Below are 26491 nucleotides of genomic sequence, written 5' to 3' on the forward strand. Positions count from 1 at the left end.
CCTGTCAGGAAGACCACAGCAAGGGATGATAATAGAGCTGATAATAGAGGGATGAAGGAAGGCTCTCTATGACATAGGAATGCACCGTTGATGATCCCACACAATACGACCCAGAGTGGGGTGGTAAAACAATCCCTGCAAATGGTGTGCAGACAGTCAGTCAGATAAGAAATCTGAATGTTACATCTAATCCGGCCAGTACATGAAGTGCTCCGGGTATCCCATTTGAACTTCACTGTCCTGCTTCTTCAGATGATGCTTTAATGTTGGTAGGTAGTCACGGTCCTCCAGTGCTCCAAATCAGTCCAGCTGGAAAGGTGGATTTGAGTCGGCTGCGCTGTGGGTCATGCAAGTAGTTCAGCACATGTTATGCTCCTCAATGAATCCCGCAAGCATTTCACTCCTAGTTAGACTCCACATACAGGTAAAAAGTCAATCTTCCGTGCACGCTGCACAACAGCTGATATTCATCTAGCCCTCCGGCCGAAAAGCAGTGATACCATTAGTCATAGATCATCCAATATCAGCTAGTCCCATGCTGGTTGCTTTCTTCGGTTCCTCTCAGGTTATCAAGCATACGGTGCCTCGGGGATACAAGGTTTTTTTTCCCTGTGTTTCATTCCTTTTCGAACATCGTTGGGACATGGGCGCTCCTTCCCAATTGCTGAATTTAAATGCATGTAGGCTCCGCCTACTAGATGTCACATTAATAAGCAACCAGTCCAAAATAGAAACCCCATAGCAAATTGTGCATTTACCATCAAATGTTCACCCATTATAAATAAAAATATATATACAGTGGTTAAAAATGAATAGCCAGGGTAAATGCTGACACACATGTATGCCTATATTTATGAATTTGCCAGATCAACTCTGGCCGTAATCCAGTATAAAGGATATGTCTATATCCTTCAAAGGAATGAGAGTGGGAGATATCATTTAGCCCCTGTACAAATCATTAGTAAGACCTCATCTGGAATATGCAGTTCAGTTTTGGGCACCAGTTCTCAAAAAGGATATCTGGGAACTGGAGAAAGTGCAGAGAAGGGCAACCAGACTGATAAGAGGCATGGAGGAGCTCAGCTATGAGGAAAGATTAGAGGAACTGAATCTAGTCCCTCTTGAGAAGAAGAGATTAAGGGGGATATGATCAACATGTATAAATACGTAAGTGGCCCATAATGTGAACTTGGTGTTTTGCATTATTCATTTTAAGATCATCACATCTAGCGGAAAAAAGATTTCATCTCCAAATATCAGCATAGTTGCATACAGTCAGCTCGTATTTCAGCCAGTCATTAATTATGACAGGCCGCAGCACTGGGCTATAGACTGCACCTGTATGCAGTGCTGAAAAAAAGGAAGTGCCAGATCCACATAGCGAGTACGCCGGCGTATCTAGTGATACGCCGGCTTACTTTCAAATTACCCGCGTCGTATCTTTAGTTTGAATCCTCAAACCAAGATACGACGGCTTCTGGGTTCGATCCGACAGGCGTACGGCTTCGTACGCCTTCGGATCATAGGTGCAATACTTCGGCGCCTGCATTCTCTTACGTCAGCTCTAGTTGGCTTTTTCCGGCGTATAGTTAAAGCTGCTATTTTGCGGCGTATAGATAGACTTGCCATGTTAAAGTATGGCCGTCGTTCCTGCGTCGAAATTTGAATTATTATTTTTTTTTGCGTAAGTCGTCCGTGAATAGGGATGGACGTAAGTCACGTCTAAGTTCAAAAAATGACGTCATTTCGCGCAAAGCATGGCGGGAAATTTCAAAACGGAGCATGCACAGTTAAATCGGCGCGGGGACGCGCTTCATTCAAATGAATCATGCCCCCTACCCGCCGTTTTGAATTCCGATGCCAGAAATACACTACGCCGCCGTAACTTACGGTGCAAAATCTTCCAGGATTTGACTTAAAGCCAGGTAAGATACAGCGGCGTAGCGTATCTCTGATATGCTGCGCCTATCCAATTATATGTGGATCTGGCCCTAGGTGTTTATGCTATATGAGCAAAACCTCCTGTGTGCATGAGCCCTTAAAGTGGTTGTAAAGTCAGAAGTTTTTTATCTTAATGCATTTTATGCATTAAGATAAAAAACCTTCTGTGTGCAGCAGCCCCCCTCCACCCCCGTAATACTTACCTGAGCCCACCTCGATCCAGCAATGTTGCAGGAGTGTCTCGGCTGCCCGAGACTCTCCCTCCTCATTGGCTAAGATGGCAGCGTGGCGCCGTTGGGTCTTACTGCTGTCAATCAGTAAGTGAGCCAATGAGGAGAGAGGGGGGATTTCTCTATCAGTGATTATATAGGTAGTGAAGGGAATGTATCCAATGGGGAAAAAGATGACACTGAAAGTTGACATCATTTCTGATCATTCCTCGCTCTGACCGAAACAAAATAAGGTGTTTTGGCTGCAGTTCAGTCATGTATTTTCACCTTTCCCCCCCTCCCTCTCGGCAATCATCAGGGACACGTCACAGGTCCCAAATGATTGCTCGGCCAGTACCGGTGTGCTGCAGGGCTCGCGCATTCGCAGTGCGTGTCCGGCTGGGAAGCCACAGCCGGGCACCCACAGTGACAATGCTGACACCGCGGTGAGGAGGGGGAGACGAGCGGGGCTTCGTCCCCCCCGCATCGCTGGACCCTGGGACAGGTAAGTGTGCGCTTATTAAAAGTCAGCAGCTGCAGTATTTGTTGCCGCTGACTTTTAATATTTTTTTTTTGTAGGAACTCCGCTTTAATATGTAGCTGTGAGCACTAAGCAACTGTCATTTTTTTTATTGTTAGATATCAGTGTATAGATCAATAGCCTTATTTAATCGGAAAGTGCTAAGAGCAAGTATTTTCAATAACCTTTAATCTACAAATTTCATTGATTAGAACAATAAAAATATTGCTATTGCAGGTTAGTTCAGTTAGCTTCTTAAACATTGCCTTTCCTAATAAGCCTTAGCATGTATTTTTATCTCCTTTGTATAGTAGGCCATACTTTAATTCCGCGTACACACAACAGTTTTTCATGATGAGAAAAATTCAATTTTTTTAATGTGTGTAGGCTTCAGAGCATTTTTCCCGACGAGCAAAATGGCCATTAAAAATTTAGAACCTGCTCTATTTTTTCTTGTCGTTTTTCTCATCGTGAAAAACAGTCGTGTGTAGGCTTTAACGACAGGAAAAAAACGTGCATGCTCAGAAGCAAGTTATGAGAAGGGAAATTTGCATAATTTGCTTAAAGGGTGGCGCCATTCGAATGGAACTTCCCCTTTATAGTGCCGTTGTACGTGTTGTACGTCACCGTGCTTTGCTCGAACATTTTTTTTCACAATCGTGTGTATGCAAGGCAGGCTTGACAAGAATCACGTCGAGAAAAACTTTGTTTTTTTTCCATGACATGAAAAACGGTCGTGTGTACGTGGCATAAGGGACTGTCCCAATGCTAAATATTTGGTTGTTATACATATTTGTTGCACACATATTGTGTTGTGCCTTCACACACACTGTGTTAAGGCAGCTCATTCATTATAAAATTGTCTTCTAACACCACACAATGGTTTAACAAATGCATATGACCCTTTTACCTATCCCACCATACTGCATATAGAGCAGATGTGTTGCTGTGAGTTGTGGATATGCACACATTACTGTAATGCATAGCTTCAAGACAGTTTATTGGTTGTGCACAGTACTTTTTTTCTCGTGGAATAGGTTCAGGTACTCCAACCTTCACAGCCACCCCTTGTCTCTGCCCCCTACCCACCTTCAAGCACAGTAGATTGGCTCCACTCCCTACCCACCTCCCAGTACCACCCCTTTTACAGAATACAGAACCAAGTATAGTTTTGTGGTGCTATGTCATTTATATGGAATGTGTTAATGATAGCACGAAAAGCAGTAAAAAGGATCCCCTGCAGTCAGCAACAGCAAACCCCTCTAGAAACAATAGAGCCACACAAGCAATATTACACCACCCACAACAATATATCCCTCCAGCAAAAATAGATCACCCAGAAGCCAGCATCAATAGAACATACAGAAGCCAGCAACAGTAGATGCCTCCTTCAATAAAAGATCTCTCTCAGCAACCATTGATTACCCATCAACAGTAGATCCTCCACCAGCAACAATAGATACCCTGCAACAATAGATCTTTCCAGTAACAATAGATCCCTCAACAGCCAGAATCAATAGACACTCCAGCATGCGCCAGCACCCCTTTCTGTTGGTGGAGGTGCCAGAACTGCGTTCTTACGCATTCCCACAGAAAAAAAGGCCCTGGTTGTGCAACATCATCACTTCTGCCCAATAAACATGGTGCTGACCTAGAAAGACAAAAACATAATCGAGGAAGCAACAGAGTTATCTTAATGACTAGCAGAGGCATTTGTATTACAAGAACGACTGGTCTCCATGTTTGTCAGGTGGAACAATGAAATGTGTTCTTTGAGTTCCACTTTAACTTTTGTCTGATAAAGCTTATATGATAGAGTGGTAACGCTCAGTGAATTTGTTATTACATGAAGCATTGCTGAGCATTCTACTATAGTATGCAATCCATGAAAACAATTTTCCTCTTCTTTTATCTATCAGACTGTTGGGTTTCAATTGGAAGCTGTTGACATTGGTGTAATACAGGAGCTGCTCATAGAGAAAGAAAAGCAAACTAATTTACAGCTGGAGAAAGCCGTGGTTGAGGAAGGATCATTCATCAAGAACAAATACATCTTTATAGCCCAGTCATGGAAAAAAGAGAAAACTAAAATGATGTCCATGACTCTACCAGTGACAGGTCAGTGTAGCTTGAAAAATATATAGTAAAAAGCAAGGTTTTCTAAGGACATTTCATAAATCTGTGTTTTTTTCCTGTGTACGTTAGGGCATAGAACAGAGGGTTCTATGGAACTCGCTCTGACACTCTCGTTTAATTGTATTCTGTGCAATGTTCTGCCTCCAGTCACTAAGTTCATGGTATTGATCAGTTCATATGTGTGTGTTGCGGTCACAAAGTTCACCTTGAAAGAAACATTTTTCTAGTAACAATACAAATACTTTCAATCTAATGACAGCATTAATTCTGAGAGGCTATTATCAAGTTGTCAGTAATCTAAATGAGAAAACACAGACAAAAGAAGGGAAGAGATGTCATCTAGGCATTCTGTAATAAAAGACATGGTACTTATGCATTTATTTGCATTAAGGGGAAAATTGCAGAAACAAATGGGCAGATCCACAAAAGGATTACGCCAGCGTTTCTATTGATACGCGGGCGTAATTTTAAATTTCCTGCATCGTATCTTTGTTTTGTATCCACAAAAGATACGACGGCATCTGGGATCGATCCGACAGGCGTAGGTGGCGTTTCCATCGAAATCCGCGTTGAGTATGCAAATTAGCTATTTACGGCGATCCACGAACGTACGTCCGCCCGGCGCATTTTTTTACGTTGTTTTTGTTTTGCTTTTTCCGGCGTATAGTTAAAGGTGCTGTTATGAGGCGTACTCAATGTTAAGTATGGCCGTCGTTCCCGCGTACAATTTTGAAATTTTTACGTCGTTTGCGTAAGTCGTTCGCGAATAGGGATTTGCATAGAATGACGTCACCGTCGTAAGCATTGTCTGGTTCCGGTTTAATTTTGAGCATGCGCACTGGGATACCCCCATGGACGGCGCATGCGCAGTTAAAAAAAAACGTTGTTTACGTCGGGTCACGACGTATTAACATAAAACACGCCCCCATTACATCCATTTGAATTCCGCGCCCTTACGCCCGCCAGAGATACACTACGCCGCCGTAACTTATGGGGCAAATTCTTTGTGGATTCGAAAAAAAAAATAAGTTGCGGCGGCGTAGGGTATCTTAGATACGCTGCGCCCAGCGTATCAATGCGCCCAGGTACGTGGATCTACCCCAAAATGTTTAGGTTGCCATTGCTAAACTCATTCTTTGAAAATACTAGTTGTTTGGGTGTCATGTGGATCTATTGATTTTCTGAGCCACTAATCAGAAACAAGTTTGCAGAAATGTAGTTTTCACTTCAGTGTCTTCCCATCTGCTGCTCGTCTGTGATTCAAAAAAGTGTTGAGTCTAAGCATAGAACAAGCTTTAGAGTCAGGCAACTGGCTTTTTTAAGTAGACGTTCAGCAGTAGCAGTCCCAGTATTTATTTCAGTATTCCCTTTAAAGTAGCTTTGATGCTAAAATAAAAATGCACAAAGATCTCCTTGCAATGAAGACACTTAAAACATATTTATCTCTCTTACAATGGAAGAAACATCGTATATCCCTCCTGGGGAGAGTGGCGTCGGTGAAAATGACGGTCCTCCAGAAGGTCTTATACCTGTTCCAAACATTACCCATCCCGGTTCCATACGCCCACCTAAGGAAACTCCAGACGGACCTGTTGCAGTTCACCTGGAATTACAAGTGCCACAGGATACCGCGTTCGGTCCTATTGGCGGTGCGATCAGATGGAGGTTTGGCCTTTCCGGACCTCGTTAGATACTACCAGGCGGCACAGCTGCGGGCCGTAGCGTCCTGGTTCACATTGCGCTCTTATAATAAATGGACGGAAATAGAGAAATTATGGTTAGCCCCGGTCCACCCTAACAATCTACTGTGGAGTGCAAACGCGGAGGTAGACCCTAAAAATATGCTCGGCCCAATGACGGTGATCCGACGAGTTTGGTGTAAGCTGACGCCCCATCATAAGATAACCTCCAACAGCTCGCTCCTGAACTTCTTTGCCTGCAACCCTAAGGTGCCAGACAGCCTTACCCATCGCATGTCACACCCATGGACATCGCGGAACCTCTTCCACTTTGACAATCTAGTAGACCCCCTGACCCATAAGCTACGCTCTTTTGCCGAACTACAAGCCCAATACTATCTCCCAGGCCGGGAATTCTACGGGTATCTCCAAATACGCCACTATGCCTTGACGATCGCACCGAAATTACATTTTTCCTCCCCGTCCCCATTTGAACGCTTGATTCTAGCGGGCTCAGCTCAGAGGGGATTGCTTTCAGGAATATATACTATACTGAATGCCTGGCCCATAGAGGTGAAAAGCAAACATGCATACATGATCAAATGGGAAAAGGCTTTAGGCGAGGAGATCCCCGTGAAACAATGGCACGAGATCTGGGTACAGGCGGCTAAGAGCTCGATTTGCACACTCTATAAAGAAAACATCGCCAAAATCCTATGTTTCTGGTATATGACCCCGGACGTCCTCCACACCATCTATCCCTCTATCTCGGATCGCTGCTGGCGCTGCCTGGGGGCGAAGGGCGACCTTCTTCATATTTACTGGAGCTGCCCGCTGATTGTCCCCTTTTGGGACTCGGTCCGACAGTTGCTGGAGCGACTCCTAGACAGGCAGATCCCCCCCACCCCAAAATACTTTATCCTAGGCCTCCTGTCGATACGACTCCCGTCCCTATATAAGAAACTAGCCCGACACATCCTCACGGTGGCCCGATGCCTGGTGGCGTTGCACTGGAAACGCCGACCCCCCCCACCTGAGGCCCTATACGCCAGGATCAAGGACGTGGAAACCATGGAGAAAATGACCGCCAAAATGCGGGACCAACTGGAGGCTCATGATGCAGTCTGGGAGTTGTGACACCACCGGGAGGACCCACCGTGAGAAGGTATGGGGTCCGCTTTGATGACACTTTCTCTCTGTTCTACTCTCTCTTTCTTTTCTTATCTCCCCTTCCTTTCTTATTCCGGGAGACCACTAGTGTCTCCGGCCGCTACATTACTTAGAAGTTAGAAATGTTGTTCAAGTTGACCACAGAATGCAAAATGTTTCTTGAAGACTAAGGCCAGCTGACAAAGCGATAAATATTTAGCAAAGATAATGAACACTCCTTCCTCCATTGTTTATGTACTTCTTCCTGTTTTATCTGTGCTAGCTAACTGCACCGAACGGTTGTATATTTTGTAAACTTGAACCTTTGACTAATATAATTGTTATTGATAAAAATAAAAAAAACATATTTATCTTGCACCATGTGCTGCTATGCTAGTCTCTGATTTTGATGCCCGATAAAAGATCTTCAGAATCTGACACTTCCTGGTCTTCCTGCTGGTCTCTGTGCTGTAGTTCCCCCAACCAGCCCCATACGTCTCAAATCTGTGCTAACAAAATAAAACCTGGAACCAAAAAATCTGAAGAAAATTAAAACAGTTGCCTTTACAAATTATATACCGTATACAATCAAAATATGTGTTCGATTTTTTTCAAGCACAGAAAGATGAATGGATTGAAAGAAAAAAAGGTAGCAATTTACATATAAAAGCCATTAGTAAAGAGACTCTATGGTGGTCTGTTGTCAAATGGGCACAGGCTTTCTGGTGACCTGCTGTCTACGTTATACACATACCATTCAATGGGAAGAGAGCTGCTCTCCATTTTTAAAAGCCTTAAGCCCCGTACACACAATGAGATTATCGGACGAATGATATGGCTTTGAAAACTGGAGAGTGGCCAGTTATTTCATCAGCCATAAAGTAATTTGAAAAAGGTTTGAAAATGTTTTAACAGGTATCAAAGAGTTTATCAGCTATAAACAGTATAATATTTTGTGTATACGCGCGTTGTTTAAAACGCTTGTCAAAAACAGGTCATCAGATTCCCATTTATCCTAATAGTACAGTGTAGATCAGGGATCTGCAATTAGCGGACCTCCAGCTGTTGCCAAACTACAAGTCCCATGAGGCATAGCGAGACTCTGACAGCATCAAGCATGACACCCAGAGGCAGAGGCATGATGGGACTTGTAGTTTGGCAACAGCTGGAGGTCCGCTAATTGCTTATCCCTGGTGTAGATGATAGTTCTAAGGCAGCATTTAACTCTCATTGTGATTCCCTGGATCCAGCATGCCCTTAATTGAGATGCCTTTGTACTGCAGAAAAGGAAGGTCAGCAGCTTTTTGTGCTTGAATACATGCTTTTGAGTGACACCCAATTTGAATGCAAAAGCCAGTATTTGACAGTATGGCCTGTTTGTACATAACCTAAATATGATATGACTATTTTTGTACAGCTTGACGCTGAACTCAAGAATAATCAAATATTATCTATGTGCAACAGTCATGTGTACTCTTAGTTGAATCTTGATGTGCTTTGTGTATTTCTTCCAGATCTGTGAATTAATGCAGCATCAAGCTCTGCCTCTGTGTAGGAGCTTCCTGTAATAAAAAAACAGAAATGCTGCTCCTTCTTTCTGTGCAGGGTGACTGTATCTGTCCTCTACTTTAGTTTTCTGTAGTGGGTGTGGATAGCTGGGTCCCTTTAGAAAACTCTTCCCTCTGCACAGGCTTGGTTAGGTTGCAAACAACCTAGTATGGTGGTAAACACAACCTTCAGAGTAGGCATGTAGAGAATATTCCTGTCTCCATGCAGAAAATGGTGTCCCCTCATGCCTCAGGAAACCAAGTCCCAGGGCAGTCCCTATAGAGGGCAACAGGGTTGGTATTTTCTGAAGTATAACAAACAAAAACCTGTCCGCACTCCACCCAGTAGTAGCCGGGGCCCGGAGAGTAATGCCGGCCATACACAGTTCAAATTTTTAAAGAATTTTTATTCAATAATTGTATCTAAGAATTTTCGTTCGTATTTTGCACCATAAGTGGGCTGCAGCAACAGCCGATTTTCGTGCCGCAATCAAATTTGAGGAATTGGACATGTTGGACATTTTTTGAAAAACTAAAGATTTTCTAATCAATGGTGGGAGAATCGTGCCAGAAATGTAATAGAAAAAAAATGTGCATGTGCAAGAAAATAAAATTCCAGAGAGAAAAGAAGATTCCTGGCCACGAAAAAAAAATTCTGTAGCAACATGAAGGCTTGGTCGGCCGAATTTCGAAAATCAATGGTGGCATCATCGGATCACAAAAAAAAAGAAAATTCATTTGAAATTCGACCGTGTATGGCCTGTTTTAGACTTGACAGGCCGTGAGGCGTGTGCGGCGACGGGCAGAGTCACTGGGGCAGATTCATATAGATCTGCGGATCTTTAGATCCGCTAGATCTACCTGGTTTACGATCCGCCGGTGCAATTTAGCAAGGCAAGTGCACACTTACCTCGCAAACTGCACCGTCGGATCCTAACTCCCCCCGGCGGAATGCAAATTCCGCGGCTAGGGGGAGTGTACAATTTAAATCAGGCGCGTTCCCGCGCCGATTTAACTGCGCATGCGCCGGGGCGAAAAAGCCCAGTGCGCATGCTCCAAATGACGTCGCTACGACGTCATTGTTTGTGGCGGGTACGTCGTTTGCGGCCATCGGTATTCCCGATCGCGGTACGCAAACGACGTAGAAAATTTAAAAATCGGCGCGGGAACGTCGGCCATACTTAACATTAGCTACCCCTCATAGAAGCAGGGGTAGCTATCCGCCGGAAAAACCCGAACGCAAACGACGTAGAAAACGAGCGACGGGCGGGCGTACGGACGTGAATCGGCGGTTTTCCTCATTTGCATATGCGACGGGTAAAAAATCGCGACGACACCTAGCGGCCGGCGGGAGATTACAGCCTAAGATTCGACTGGTGTAAGTCACTTACACCAGTCGGATCCAAGGGAGATCTATGCGGAATCTATGAATCAGTCGCATAGCTCCGACGGTGGGATCTCACAGATCCGACCGTCGGGTCTCACAGATACGATGGCGGATCAGGAGATCCGCCGGCGTATCTATTGATGAATCTGCCCCACTGACTGCTGCTATTTCTAGTAAAAAAAAAAATGTCCCCGGATTTCGTTTTAAAAATCTGGTCACCTTACCCTTCAGTCATATCATATCAAAAGCACCTCTGCTGCACCATTTGATGGCTTTTTGTTCGTTATACGTTTGATATGTGCATGAAAGTTTTCATGCTTAGAGTTCAGCTTTAAGATGAAATGGCAAATGACAAAAAACAGGGTAAAATCTGTGTTGTCTGTATTTTATAATGGTGAATAAATGTCCTTTGTTTTTTATTTCTATTCTAATGGAATCATTCACTTTAATTTAAATCTGCTTACCCATTTTAGAAGCCCTTGCTTCAGCTAAGTGCCTTTCCAGCATAGCAGGCCTATGCCCACTAAAACCAGTAAAATCTGGCTGCACTAAACAGGTTTATTGATATAAATGTCTATAAATGAATACCTTTGTATGCAAAATGTTTTTGACAGATGTAGCAAGTGCAGTTATCAGTAGCAGGATACTATTGATTTCCTCTAAATGTGTGCTGGCATAGCCTTCATTTGCAGCCACTGTATTTATTAAATTGGACACTTTAACACAATATATTCAGTGTTTCTACAGCAACTTTGTCAATGCTTTATATATTTATTGCAAATAAATATGTGGCGCCTGGTTGCTTCGAAGTACCGGTGCTATTTAAATTTAGAGGGAGATCAGAGTGTTAGTTGAGCTCTGGTCTGGTGGATGTGTTCAGGTATGGGTCTCTGTCTTGGCTTGGCTGTGCTGTGGGCTTGTTCTGTTGTTGCTGGGGTGCTCTTCCCGCCCCGGGATGGTGGGTGGCAGCGGTGGAGTCGGGGGTTTGGGTGCTTTGGATATTTATGGGGCAGACGCCATTAGTTCTGGATCTTCTTCTTCTTCGAGTGCGGCATCCAGCTTTAGGGTGTCTGCACCATGGCGCCCCGGCGTTATGGCCTACCGGGCCGGGGCCTGCATGCCACGTGGAGTTCCTGGTTCCAGGACCATGTTGTTCCGGAACAATTGAGTTGTGGCAGGGAGCCCAGTGGTCGACTGGGTTCCCAATTCTGAAGATCCCAGCTATAGCTGTTCGGTGGGGAGTCCATCTGAGGAGAGCCAATGAGAGGCTGGCGATCCAATAGGGTCTCGACAATCCACCGGGGATCGAGGTATCCGGACACTGAGAGGCTGTTCACCTGTCAGTGGGTACCTGAAAGCAACTTGAAGGCAATCCAGGCGTAATTCTACCAAGGAGGTTCATCTCCGTAACAACAACCAGGAGGGTCTGTGGCAGAGACTTTTCCCAAAGGAGTTCAAGTTCATTCCAGGAGGGTCTGTGGTAGAGACTTTTCCCTAAAGGTCCGAGCGATACTCTGGCTGTCAGGTCAGTGAGAGAGGCCTGTCCGGGTACGCTATTCCCACTCAAGCAGGAGTGGCGCAAGAAGTGTTACACGTGGGAGCAGGATTGTTTCCCTATTGCTACGCCTGAATTTGCTATTCTTCTTCTTCTCCTTTCAACTCTACCTTCCTCATCACAAGTTTTATTGTTTTTACCCAACTGGGTAATAAAGAGCACAGCAAAAGACACCTGTCGTGGACATTCCGTTACTACTGCTTTATGCACCACACACCCCTAAGACGGCAGAGGAGCCATGAGGCAACATGCCACCCAAAACAAACCAGCAGCTCCTCCGGGGGTAGTGCTACATATATGAGGGTGACAAAAAGACTAGATTTACTATTAGACACACCATAGGTGTGCGCAGCCTGTTGCATTAGGGTGTGCATCTCAAAGCTCCAACACATATGTGTGTGTGACATATTTACCGGCCTCTTCCCCACTCTCCATCCTAAAACAATGGGGGACCCTGGCAGCAGAAAGAGGGACAGGAGGGGTGGCATATATTGGTATCGATCCCCTGTATTTTCCTCCTCTGGCAGCTGAATGTCAGCTAGGGGGCTAGGAGGAGAAGCCTACTTTCTGCTGCTGCAGGAGAAAAATACAGATCGGTTCCCCCCCGCCGCATCTCCTGCCCAGGTTCTGAGGGTCAGCAAGGAAGGATTGTGGTTTACCAGTCACCTGCCCACCATTGACAGGTTTCTAACCCCAGGATTAGGGTGTGCCCAGGCACACCTGGCACACCCTTTGTGCACGCCTATGAGACACACTTACCATGGCCTATAGATCGCAGAGGCAATTAAGACAGCTTTTCCCATATAGTTACCAATCGCACATTTTTATCCATCATCAGAAGAAACACAATTTCAAATATAAGCTTATTTACACATTGTCACATTATTCTAAATCAGGTTGAGACCACTAAAAGAAATATTCGGTCAGGTGAAACTAGCAGTTCGTTTTGATTTGGCCACCAGAGGCCATGTGCCTATCTCTATAGCTTCTAGTAATGAAATTCTGGCCCTGAAGCTACCATATCCATTGCGGATAAGCAGGTAAGGATCAAACAGAAGCATGGTCAGTAAACAAGCCAAAGGGTTGGTAACAAATAGTTGCAGGTTGGGATCAGGCAGAAGCGTAGTCAAGGAACAAGCCAAGGGTCAATAACGAGCAGTAGCAAATATGGACGACAGCAGGGAAGACAGGAGCGAGATACAGCTTAGAGAGAGCACAATATTCTGGAAAGGAGGAAGTGCAGAGACATGGCTTATATATCAGGAAGTTTGTGGGAGGTGCAAAGAGTTCAAGGTTCAACTGAAATCAAGGTACAAGGCAGGGTTGTCTAAAGGATCTGACAAAGCACTTTACAGCATCTCAGATAGCTCAGTGATAAGATTCATTGCCAAACACAGCTGAAGTCCCAGGTTCAAGTCCATGTCCTGACACAATGCTTCCACACTGAGAGCTAGGGTCTTCCTCTGCATCTAGCGATCAAGAGACAGACTCTCCTAACCAGGTTGTGGCAGCTTTCTAAAGAAACTGAACTTTAAAGATCCTGAATATTGTGTAAGCTGAGGTGGCAGGATTTCATTACAGTCTTGTAATTATGCGTGCAATTATTTGGAAATTGAATATTTATTCAGTGCTAAACATGGAATTTTTACCCACTACAGAAAAGAAGGAAGGTCACAGCTCCAGCATTCTTCTGAATGAAAATGTGCCCATGACAACAGGTGAGAGATTCACAAAAACTAGTACTTCGTTCTGTTCTCTTTGGAGCGCTTTGATGTACCTCTGTTTACAGCACATGGTGTGGCCTATTCAGAAAATAAAATTGCAGCACTGGACATTACAGACACAGAACATCTATCTCACTAAGCATCATTGCAGTTATAGGTTGTTCTAAAATCAGAATGTCCCTTTAGTTCACCTGGGGTCCTGAATACATTTTTAACTGACGTTTATTTTAAAGAAAAGGCCTGTACATCTCCTGTGACCTGAAGATGAGAAACAGTGAGCAATCTTTGAAGTTCGCTGGCTTAGCCTCACCCCTCTAACCCCTTCTGCTTTACTATTGGCTTACTACTGTGCATGATTACCTTGTTAACCAATGGCAGCACACAAAAGCTGGTAGGTGCAGACCTGAAGCAGTGGCCATGCAAGATTTCACAGTTTTAGTAAAATAGTGACCAAAGCTTCTGGGATGTCCAGTCAATCTGCTTGTGATGCAAAAAAGTGTAGTCAAGGACTCGCCTCTGCTATGTAAAAGAAGTTCCCTTTGTAATGTGTGTTAGGCCCACAGGTTTGCATTGAGGACAATTTAATTACTTTTGTTTTTTTTATTTAGCAAAGCTAGAGTGTTTACTAGATAATCTTTTCTCATTACTGGACTGGTTGCATTTTTGGCTGGGATTGCGTTTTAACGAGCTAATAACTTATCTGTATTATTGGTCAATACATCACTGATTGTACCTCAAACAGTATTAAATGTTCAATATGTTTTATTTAATTATTTGTACATGACTTTCCAACGCAGATGGTGAATGGAAAATTTACTTGTCTGCACCCCATAAAGATAGCCAAACAGAAACTCTGGACTATAATTTACAGCTGGCTATCTTATTTTATGGTGACAAAGGCCGGTCTAATCCAATCATTCTTGAAAGAGAAGAGACACTTGAAAATAAGGACACACTGACTTATAAGGTATAACTGAATAGCATTTAAAATTTATATTTTCAAACTATAGTGCATTTTCAATAATTATTTCTTTTGAGCAGTGTTTGAATATTTTTACATCATTGTAAATTTCATGATAATATTTGAATTACAGATTTGTAATTTCTATAGGGTACACAATTGTGCATGTCCAATAGTGGGCACATTAGGCAGCCTAGATTTTTAGTAATGTCTTTGTGTCTTGTTATTTTGTTATGTCTTTGTGTCTTCTTCTGCTCATTGTTGTGATCTTGCTTTGTCTTTGTTGAGTGTGGCATGTGTTGCAATAATTTCCATTTGGGATCAATAAAGTATTCTGAATCAGAATCTGAAGTTTCGCTGCTTGTCACGTTTGCTGTTTCCAAAACAAATCTATTTCAATGTCCGCATTTGTCTGCAGGATCAGTCTGCTGTTTTGCATCTGGGTCCAATGCCTCTTTCCTATTCATCTATTAAATCACTCCAAATTTCTCAGATTTGTGCCCTTGGTCTTTTAGGGGTTGATTTACTAAAACTGGAGAGTGCAAAAACTGGTGCAGCTGTGCATGGTAGCCAATCAGCTTCTAACTTCAGTTTGTTCAATTAAGCTTTGACAAAAAAAATTTAAGCTGATCGAACAGAGCTGCACCAGATTTTGCACTCTCGTGTTTTAGTAACTCACCCCCTTAGTGTCCATGTTTTTAGATGGGCTTGCACTTTCCCTGGTGGTCCTTAGCAAGATGGGCCCTACATCCTGCAGGTGTTCTCTGCTAAGCAAAAGGCTGTTCCTTAGACTCTTAGGGTTTACATTCACCTGGTAACACACAGGGTCCACTACCTCTGTGACATTCACCTATGATTCAGATCGAGTACCCCTCTGACCTCTAGAGACACATTTTGGAAACCAGAGACAGGACTGATTAGCAATTCATCCTTGACAGTATTGGAGTGATATGTATAGATGAGTGCCAGCTACTTTTTAAAGCAAACAAGGAGTTTCTTAGCACTATTCCAAACTCCTTGAAAAGTAGATTAGAGCACAGAACACTTGTACATGTCAGACCCAAAAAGAGGGACAAAAAAGTGTTTCTATCCTTTACAACAAGATAATGTTGAAGTCAACCCAGCATCTTGTAAATATAGTTCCTGGCTGCAAAGTAATGGGTGGTCCAGATACCGATCCTTTGGGAAGAGGACACCAAGCTTCTACCCAGCTTCTCTGGTACCCCACTTTGTTTGAAGTTCCTCCATGGTGTTTTGATCCACTTTCCCAGCATTCTAGACTTCAATCCCAGGTAATTTTCCACATACAAGATCATTCACTCTTGGCAGCAGGCACAGAAGGATTCGATATTAGACATGTGCATTTGTTTTCGTCCAAATGCATTTTCGTTATTGTTTTAACAAAGGAAAACGAACGCGCAGAATCCAAAATCCAAAAGATCTGACATTAAAAATGCTTTATTTTCGTTGCTACAACAGTTTGATATAGATAGGAGATTCGACATGACGCTGACAATAGCAATCTGTGTCTATCAAACCTGTGGTCGATGGGCCTAACCTTTACTCTATTAGTCCAAGATTATTCTACATAGAGAGGAAAGATTCGACACAAAGAGAAAAGATTCGACATTATAGAGACAGTGAACAGTGTTGGGGTAGACCATTCGACATGAACGCTGAAGATTCGACGAAGCAGCGAAAAACATACAAACGTCAAATCTGTCTAATGCTCGGCCCATAGGCTGTAGAAGAATTCGAATGTTGGTTGACTAGTAGTAATACTTTATAAATATAATTATTACTAGTATCATACAACATTAGAATTCTTCTATAGCTTGTAGGCGGAACATTCGACCAGAAATGTACAATTGCGGCATCGTACAGTTTAGCTGCTCCGTCAAATCTGCTTGGAACATTCGACAGACACCATAAGCCTTCAATGACAGATTCAACCTTAATTAATTGGGATTTTCGGACGAATGCATGTTTTAACTAAACACAATTTATAAAAACGAATTTCGGGAGTAACTAAATTAATGTATTTTTCGGACAAAAACAAAATTCTGAAACAAAATATTTCAGTGTGCACATGTCTATTAGATATACAACTGTGTCCCTACCTCAGGCAGAAGACTTGGGGAAATATTGGCTTCCTAAGGACAGTCCCAAATATGTATACCCTCTCCCAGCCTGCCCCAGTGGCAATAAACATATTAGTGATTGACCAGAAAGATGTAAATATTCATAAATATTTTTTTTTAAGTTTCCTACCCTATTGTCAATGATCCTCTCCAACAGCAGGCAAAAGCAAACAACAAACAGAGCACAGGAAGACCCACAGTAAGCTGAAACGGCAGTTGCTTAATGTGGAGCAATATGCTGAGATAAATATTTGAAGTGAAACCCCAGGACTTTCTGCTTTAAATGCTCTTACATTTGTAAAACTAAAAAGCAGCTTTTACCACAGTTGTTACCTTCGGCCTTGAGCTGTCCCCCACAGTATTTTTTGTCTGCAAGAAGCAGAGGTCATGCGTCAACACATGAGCACCACTCAGCTCAAGAGGAAGGACTGCCCACCATTGGCACCAAGAAACAAGAACAGGAATGACCATTGATGTCATGGGACTGCCAGATTAAAGGTAAGTATAGTGTTTTTTTTTGTTTTATTGGATCTTGAGAGGGGTTCACAGAGGTCAGAGGGAGAGCCAACGTTCTGATTAAAATTGAATGTCTTTCTTCTTTTTTTTCTTTCTTTATTATAGTTAAAAGGTGGTAATTAATGTGTTTCAGTGGAATTTTTTTTTTTTGGAGTCTTTAGACTTTTTATTGGCTGTCATTGTTGATATTATGTAAAAAACAGGTGCTTCAAAGTAGAGAATTAATGTTTTACTATAATAAAGCACAACACTTACTTGAGAAGACGTTCAGGTTGGGATGTTTTGTATTCCATGTCCCTGGTGAGATTTTTCCTTAATTGCAGTGTACTTGTAGTGCAAAGTGTATTTACCTTTTCGTAAATAACCCCCATATCTCCTCTGTCCTGTTTACATTAGTCACTAGACCAGAAAGTGAGAACATCCCTATAAAAGGGATGACACGATCGATGACGGAGCCACAGTGAAGAACGGGGAAGCCGTGTTTACACACGGCTCTCCCCCTTCTTCAGCTCCGGGGACCGATCGCGGGACTCCAGCTGCGATCGGGTCTACGAGTCCCGCGGTCACGGAGCTTCGGACTGGGTCACGGGAGCGCCCACGACCCCACGGCTGGGCTTAAAGGACAACGTACCTATACGTTGATGTGCCCAGCCGTGCCATTCTGCTGACGTATATCAGCGTGAAGAGGTCCTTAAGTGGTTAAAAAGGAAACAAAGTCTTTACCAAGTAACTAGAGACCTGTTAGTTTAACTTCTATACTTGGGAAGATACTGGAGAGTTTAATAAAAGGCCACATAGAATAGTAAATATATTTTAGGTTACAGACAGCATGGGTTCATAAAAGAGAGAAGTTGTTGAACAAATTTGAATTATTTTTATGAAGAGGTAATTAAAACCTTGGACAGAGGGGTGGTGGTGGACGTAGTACCCTTGGATTTTGCAAAAGCATTCGATAAAGTTCCCCACACACGGCTCATGTGTAAGGAAAAGTCTACAGGCTTGGAAATATCAGTTTGTAAATGGATAGAAAACTGTCTAAAAGACAGAGTAGTGGTTAATGATTAATACTTTGAATGGTCTAAGGTTATCAGTGGTGTACCCCAAGGTTCAGTATTGGGACCCTTACTATTTAATACATTTAAAAAAATTATATTGAGATTAAAAGTACCACTTCAGTCTTTGCAGATGACACCAAGCTATGCAGTGGAAAAACCTCCTTACAGGATGTCTCCAACTTACAAGCCAATCTTAATGCACTGTTTAATTGGACGACTGTGTGGCAGATGAGGTTTAATGTAGATAAATGTAAAGTCATGCACTTGGGGGCTAAAAATATGCATGTATCATACTGTACATACTTGGGGGAGTACAACTGGGGGGATCTGTAGTGGAGAAGGATCTGGGGGTTTTGGTAGATCATAATCTCAATAATATCATGCAATGCCAAGCTGAAGTTTCCAAAGCGAGCAAAGTCCTTTCTTGTATTAAGAGAGGTATGGACTCCAGAGAGAGAGATATCATGTTGCCCCTGTACAAATTATTAGTAAGACCTCATCTGGAATATGCAGTTCAGTTTTGCGCACCAGTTCACAAAAAGGATATTGGAACTGGAGAAAATGCAGAGAAGGGCAACCAAACTGATAAGAGGCATGGAGGAACTCAGCTATGAGGATAGATTAGCGGAACTGAATTTATTCTCCCTTGAGAAGAGGAGAATAAGGGGGGATATGATCAACATGTACAAATATATAAGAGGTCCATATAGTGAACTTGGTGTTGAGTTATTCAGTTTACGGTCAATACAGAGGACACAGGGGGCACTCTTTATGCCTTACGATTTCATCTCCAAATATGGAAAGGTTTCTTCACAGTAAGAGCTGTGTAAATGTGGAATGGACTCCCTGGTTCTGTCCAGCTCGGTAGATTGCTTTAAGAAAAACCTGGATTCTTTCCTAAATGTACATAATATAATTGGGTATTGACATTTATAGGTAAAGTTGATTTAGCGAAACTCCAACTGCCTCTTGGTGGACCAGGAAGGAATTTTGGATCATGCTTTGCTGGGGTTTTTCATCTTCCTCAGGATCAACTGTGGGTATAGGATTGTGTATATGGGACTGTATAATATTATTATTTATTTATTTATTTTTATGGTTTAACCTGACTAACTATGTACCTGTGTAACTGGGCCAAAGATTGTTGGTCGAACAGTGCCTGCAACCAATCAACTGTTCATGTATTCGGAAAACCAGTGCTAGTGGCGGTCAGAATACAAGAATAGAATAGAACAATAGAATGCAGGGGAGATTTGTCCATCCACACTGTTCTTGTGGATGAAGGAATCTGCTAGATTTTTTGGGTTCAGCCTCCAGGCTGAACAAAAGAAATGTATTATTGTATGACCAACTTAATTCACAAATAACAATAAATCTCTAACGTAAAATCTAAAACTTTCTGACTCTAGCCAAAACTAAAAAATGTATTTGGTTGCAGTTCAAATCATAGTGAGTTCATAACATCTACTGTATGTCCTTAGAGAATTTTCCAGCCTTTGCTGGCTACTTGCAAGATTCCTTTATTTACTGGCTACTCTCATTTTGAAAATGCATTGAAAATTATATTGGCTTCACATGTTATCTCTTATACCTGAGAAAATTCCCTTCTCTTGATTATTTCCCTCACTGAAACAATTTGTTTGTGAGCAAGTTGTAGAAAATATCAATCCAATGTTGTCCTTAGAGCAATACTATATAATATTCTACATGAACATCTTTTCCTAGGTAAACCTCACGTATGATTTAGGAGAATTATTTAAAGTGAGACTGGGCCTTGAGAACTGGAAAGAAGACCTGGGGCGGTTATCCCTGTACCACTTAAAAATGCAGAATACAAGAACCTTGGATACGTTTAACCAGCCAATAAATAAAACACTTCCTCTTTCATTAAGCGGAGACAGATGGATTGAAGTCCCAGTAGAATGGCCTCTAAAAGCCTCCCTTTCTGGTATGTTTTTAGAATAAGCTAATATCTTTTTAATTCTAGACTTAGTCTAAACTGCAGAGATACAAATAACGATGGACGGGGAGATAGAGTTCCTGTAAGACGTGCTTTACAAGTCTGGAGTAACAATTGCAAATGAAGATGTTCCGGAAGTAAAGCTCATGATACATTTAGTTCAACTTTAATACTGTATGTGTCTGTCTGGATATCTGTTTAGCTATCTGGTTACTTATGATGGTCGAACACTAAAGACATCAATGGATGGTGGAATATATGCAAGTGATTAACAAATTACAGCCTATTGCACTAACTTTGCTATTTAATGGTGTCAGAAGCATTCTGCATTGTTCGAGTATATATTTTTCTACATGTAGAAAAAATATATCTGTTGAAAAGTCCTTCCAGGGTGATGGCGGGGTGAGCAGGGAGTGTGTTTCAGAACTGAGGTTTGGGGTAAAGGAAAGGAGTGAGCAAGTGTTGGAAGTGAGAAGGCAAGGAAGGGAGTGCATTAAAAGTAAGCATCAGAAGAGAAGGTTGGAAAAAAAGGATCTGTGTTTTTTTTATAAAAAATCTTGAAAGAAAAGTGGATTTGTCACCGGGAGAGGCCCAAGGGAGGAAGTGTATAGATTTGTGCAGATGTGTCTATTCTTGTGTTAACCCACACAGTGGAGTTACAAGGGAAACAAGCTCCACTGACTTCCATCATCCCATTATCTGCAAGCAAAAATGTGTGTTTATTTCTTATTTTCTTTGCACATGATTGAGTATTATTTGCAAAGTGAATTTTCACTACTGGAGAAAATTCCTTTGCAAAGTGAGCGACTACTTGCCTTTAGTAAACAAACGTTTGTGTCTACAGGACAGATCCACTCATTATTATAGATAAAGGAGCCTGTCATTTGTACGCAAACGTTGACACTTGGCACTATCCTAATAATATCCCTTTTTCTCTTATACCTTTGCTTTTGAATGACTCCTCAAGCTGTCTGGTTGGCTACTGCTTTTATTGTAAGGGAAACAATTATCCCGATTGGCATTGATATCCAACTCTAGGGGTCAGATGACTCTCCGACACGTAATTTCACAGGCTCTAGAAACTATACTATTCATGCCGTAAGGTGAATGTCTTAATTATATTTAATTCCCTGGTTGGAGCGCTGATGGATATTTTTGGAACACTGCTTTATGACCTGTATTATGATAATGATACATGTACTACTTTACAAAACTTTTGGATGTTTCATCCTATCGTATTTTGTCATTGTATATGTTTTTCTTGTCTCTGTCTTTTTTCAAAAAAAATAAGTTAAACGCCAAGGAAATATAAAAGACACAAAGTAAAATGTAACTGAACTCAAAAAGTGAATATTTGCAAAATTATAGGGACCATCCATAAATACGAAATGTGGCTAAGATGTAACCTGAAAAATGGACCTCTTGTCTGGAATTCCCTCTGCAAAATAACAGGGAACTTTTGGGGTAGGGATGAGCTCCAGGTTCAGTCCACACACAAGTTCAGACCAAACTTTGGCCATTTGGGCATCCGTGCTGACATTTTGCTCCTTTGGGGGAAACTACACACCCGATCAGTACCTATACACATGCACCTAGCCCTTAAGACCAAATGAGCACTGATTACATATTTTTGTACTAATGGGTTGGTGTTTCTTATATGCCACCACTGCTTTAGGCCCTGTACACACGGTTGGACAAAACCAATGAAAACGGACTGAAGTTCAGTTTCATCGGTCCAAACCGACCGCGTGTGGGCCCCATCGGTCTGTTATCCTTCGGTTGCAAAATTTAGAACTTGCTTTAAAATTGAATGGTTGGTTAGTACGCAAAAGCATCGGTTCCAGGCTCGCAAAAGTGGAAGAGATTAGGCGCATGGAGGACTTGGTCCTCACAGCGCACAACAGGCAGGAAACCTTTAAAAACACCTGGCAGCTCTGGGATATTTTTAGATACTCGGCTGAGGGCCAGGCACTGAGAGAGCCCTCAGCGGATGTGTGAACATATACCCATGGGCGGGTGCCCTCCAATCCCTGTCCAGTTCTATGCTGGCGCGGAGCGCTACATGCGAGACTCCCCCCCCCCCTCCCTACGGAGGGGCGTGCGACTAGAAGAATTAAATCCCTACTCCCCTCTCCCCTTTTCCCCTCTTTCCCTATCTCTGACCGCCTTCTTCTTCTCCTTCTTCCTAGCTACACCTCTGCTCTGCTCCTCTAACCTTGACCTTTTTACATGACCCCCACCTGTGGGTCCTCCTGTATAAAAAGAAAAAGTTGGGGCCGGTTGCGCGGTCCGGGCATGTTGTTATGATGTTTACCACAGGCTGGGGAGCTTCTCCTCCCCTTCCATGCGGGCCTCCGCGGGCTGTTGGCGCGGGGCGGCCTTCGGGCGAGCCCCGGGGACGCGGGCCCTTATCAGCGCTGGCGGCCCGTGGGGGGCTTCCGAGGGGAAGGTAGCACTGTTTCTAATGCAATGTGTTCTGTTGATGTGTGATTTTATGCATTGCGTGCACTGTGTGTACTACTGTGTTTTATGCTTGTCGGCCCGCGTGGCCTTGTCCCTGTTTTACAAATAAAAAAATTAAAAAAAAACATCGGTTCCAAACCCGGGCATGCTCAGAATCAAGTCGACGCATGCTTGGAAGCATTGAACTTCATTTTTCTCAGCACGTCATTGTGTTTTACGTCACCGCGTTGGACTCCATCGGTTTTTGAACTGATGGTGTGTAGGCACATTAGACCATCAGTCAGCTTCATCGGTTAACCGATGAAACTGAACTTCAGTCCGTTTTCATCAGTTTGGACTGATCGTGTGTACAGGGCCTTATGGTTAGTGATGGAGAAATCACAATAGATAGATACTGCTCAGATCTACCATCTGTGGCCACTTTTAGCAACCCACTTGTGCTGTGTAATGAAATACCTCAAACAAATAGTGATATTGAGCACAATGAAGCAAAGAAAAGTGTAGTCCTGGTCAATAAAATAAATAGAAGAACATTTTAAGCAAAAAGTAGTGTTCTAATTGATGACAGCTGCCCTACTACATAATTTTACCATTGTAATATTTTTTTTTTTTATCCTCTCAAATCTGACATTTATAGTTCTTTTATGTGTCTGTGAACTCCAGCTTTACGGTCTCTCGGTTGGTATTCCTAGTTCTGCCATCTCCTGCTATGAAGTGTCACCCCTCCTGTTGTGGCAAGCTGAAAGTCACTTGTTCTCTCCAATTCTCTGTAATGTAAAATAAATGTAAAATCACCCAAGAGAGACAGGCACTCAGAACAGCTTAGTAGGACCAACCCGTTGTTTACATTTTTGCTTTTCATTAGTGAAATGCGCACAACAAAAGTTTCAGTGTTTGATAAGAGAAAGTGAAGAGAAAAGCAAATTGATTAATAAAGGTCATCTTTTGGAAGATCTCTTGACTTGCGTCTGAGAGGATATTACATCAAAATGATAAGCAAAGAAAAGCTAGGCACATGATACAAATCAATGTGTGCAGTAGAAACTTTTAATGGAAAACTGTCACTGCTCAGCCTATGAAAGTTTCATAAACTAGGAGATCAACTCTTTCCATTGAGTGGCAGCTGTGAGCTTTGATGAACACTATTGATTTGATATCCGTGAAAGTCAGAGCCTCAAGAGTGTTTGTCTTAGGAAGATACACTCACACCTGTCAGTGAGCTTCTCCATACATCACTAATATACAAGCACTGGCTGAACAATGCCAATGCCTTCGGAGTACAACGTGTATCTGACAATCATTCCTTAGTTCCAGTTTATGGGTAAGAATGTTCTTATTTTTTTTTAAAGACCAACTGCACACTGATCAGGGACTTAGTCACTGAATTCCCCTGGCCCAATGTAAGATTTGAATGCGTTGTTATTAAATTATTACTGCTGCCATAAACACAGTATAAAACATGTGTGAGTGTAAACAGCATAGGGTTTAAGGGGTTGTAAAGGTACAATTTTTTTTCCTAAATAGCTTCCTTTACCTTAGTGTAGTCATCCTTCACTTACCTCATCCTTCCATTTTTCTTTTAAATGTCCTTATTTCTTCTGAGAAATCCTCACTTCTTGTTCTTCTGTCTGTAACTCCACACAGTAATGCAAGGCTTTCTCCCTGGTGTGGAGTGTCGTGCTCGCCCCCTCCCTTGGACTACAGGGGAGTCAGGATGCCCACTAACACACAGCTCCTTTCTCTATCTGCAACGTCCTAACTCTCCTGTAGTCCAAGGGAGGGGTGAGCACGACACTCCACACCAGGGAGAAAGCCTTGCATTACTGTGTGGAATTACAGACAGAAGAACAGGAAGTGAGAATAAGGACATTTAAAAGCAAAATCGAAAGATGAGGTAAGTGAAGGAGGACTGCACTAAGGTAAAGGAAGCTATTTAGGAAAAAAATTGTACCTTTACAACCCCTTTAAGGATTTAAACCTTGTCCAGGCCCTGCCTCCAGCTGTTAATCTGTATTACCAAACCTACCCTGTACTTCACTTGGATGCTGTCTATGAGGAAAAGCCCAAGTACAGTGATTTGAAAAAGTATTTATACCCCTTGAAATTTTACACATTTTGTCATGTTACAACCAAAAACGTAAATGTATTTTATTGGGATTTTAATGTGATAGACCAGCACAAAGTGACACATAATTGTGAAGTAAGGACTTTGAAGGCAACAACCACACAAGTATAGAGTTAAAAATATTTATTATTACACATAAAATTTGATCATCCAGACATGTAATGATCAATTTAAAAAACATACCATATCAAAAGACAAAAGCGCAAACAGAAAACATAACAAAATTACATAGCAAGCATAGAATGGTATTGTGAATACTCTCCGTTTATTGGAAAATCTCCGGTACTCGACACGTTTTTGGTTCAAGCCCTTCGTCAGGGGTATTGGATAGGAGAATATGTAATCATAAATTTGTCAAAAGGTAAGCATAAGCTGATTTGAAGGAGTATATTCTACTATGCAAACACAAAAAGTTGGTAAAACACTGCAGAAGATGGCGTCAATGGAAAGCCTACCGACACTGCCCAACGAAGTCAAGCAGTATCTAATGGGAGCCCTACATATGCTGGTTGGTCACAGATCAATGTGGTATGCAAGGTGCAGCAAGGGAGTTGTAAATCTGATGATTGTTAAGTGATGCTATCCAAAGCCTCAATATAGCCTCTCTTGGTCCGTTTAGAGCGCACACAGGGTCACTTGAAAAAACCCATACCTGTACTTAGAGCAGCTCATCAGCGTCCAGCATCCATCTCTCCTGGCAATGCTTCCGGGAGAGTATTTACAATACCATTCTATGTTTGCTATGTAATTTTGTCCTTCAAATCAGCTTATACTTACCTTTTGACAAATTTATGATTACATATTCTCCTATCCAATACCCCTGACGAAGGGCTTGAACCAAAAACGTGTCGAGTACCGGAGATTTTTCAATAAACGGAGAGTATTCACAATACCATTTTATGCTTGCTATGTAATTTTGTTATGTTTTCTGTTTGTGCTTATGTCTTTTGATATTGTATGTTTTTTAAATTGATCATTACATGTCTGGATGATCAAATTTTATGTGTAATAAGAAATACTTTTTACTCTATACTTGTGTGGTTGTTGCCTTCAAAGTCCCAAGCAAGGGGGGTCTCCTTTTTCCTATATGCCAGGGATGTGGCAACAACACACTAATCTCTGACATGGTGTAAACTAATTTATATACATAGTTGTGAAGTGGAATTAAAATGATAAATGTTTTTAATTTTTTTTTTTACAAATAAATATGTAAAAAGTGTGGCGTGCATTTGTATTCAGGCCCCTTTACTATGATACCCCTAACTAAAATCTAGTGGAACCAATTGCCTTCAGAAGTCACCTGATTAGTAAATAGAGTCCACCTGTGTGTAATTTGATCTCAGTATGAATACAGCTGTTCTCTGAAGCCCTCAGAGGTTTGTTAGAAAATGTTAGTGAACAAACAGCATCATGAAGGCCAAGG

At 42.3% G+C, this 26491-nt stretch overlaps 1 protein-coding gene across 1 annotated transcript in view; it reads left to right on the forward strand.

Annotated features, from left to right (window-relative positions):
• The window catches only part of LOC120940997 (lipoxygenase homology domain-containing protein 1-like), a 470937-nt gene that overhangs the window by 411335 nt on the left and 33111 nt on the right, over positions 1 to 26491 (forward strand). The window contains exons 49-52 of the mRNA XM_040354208.1: positions 4590 to 4788; positions 13782 to 13841; positions 14645 to 14814; positions 20246 to 20468. Of these exons, the coding sequence (XP_040210142.1) occupies positions 4590 to 4788; positions 13782 to 13841; positions 14645 to 14814; positions 20246 to 20468 (652 nt within the window). The remainder of the gene's footprint in view (positions 1 to 4589; positions 4789 to 13781; positions 13842 to 14644; positions 14815 to 20245; positions 20469 to 26491) is intronic.

The sequence above is a fragment of the Rana temporaria genome, chromosome 5 (genome assembly GCF_905171775.1).
Source record: "Rana temporaria chromosome 5, aRanTem1.1, whole genome shotgun sequence".
NCBI lineage: Eukaryota > Metazoa > Chordata > Amphibia > Anura > Ranidae > Rana > Rana temporaria.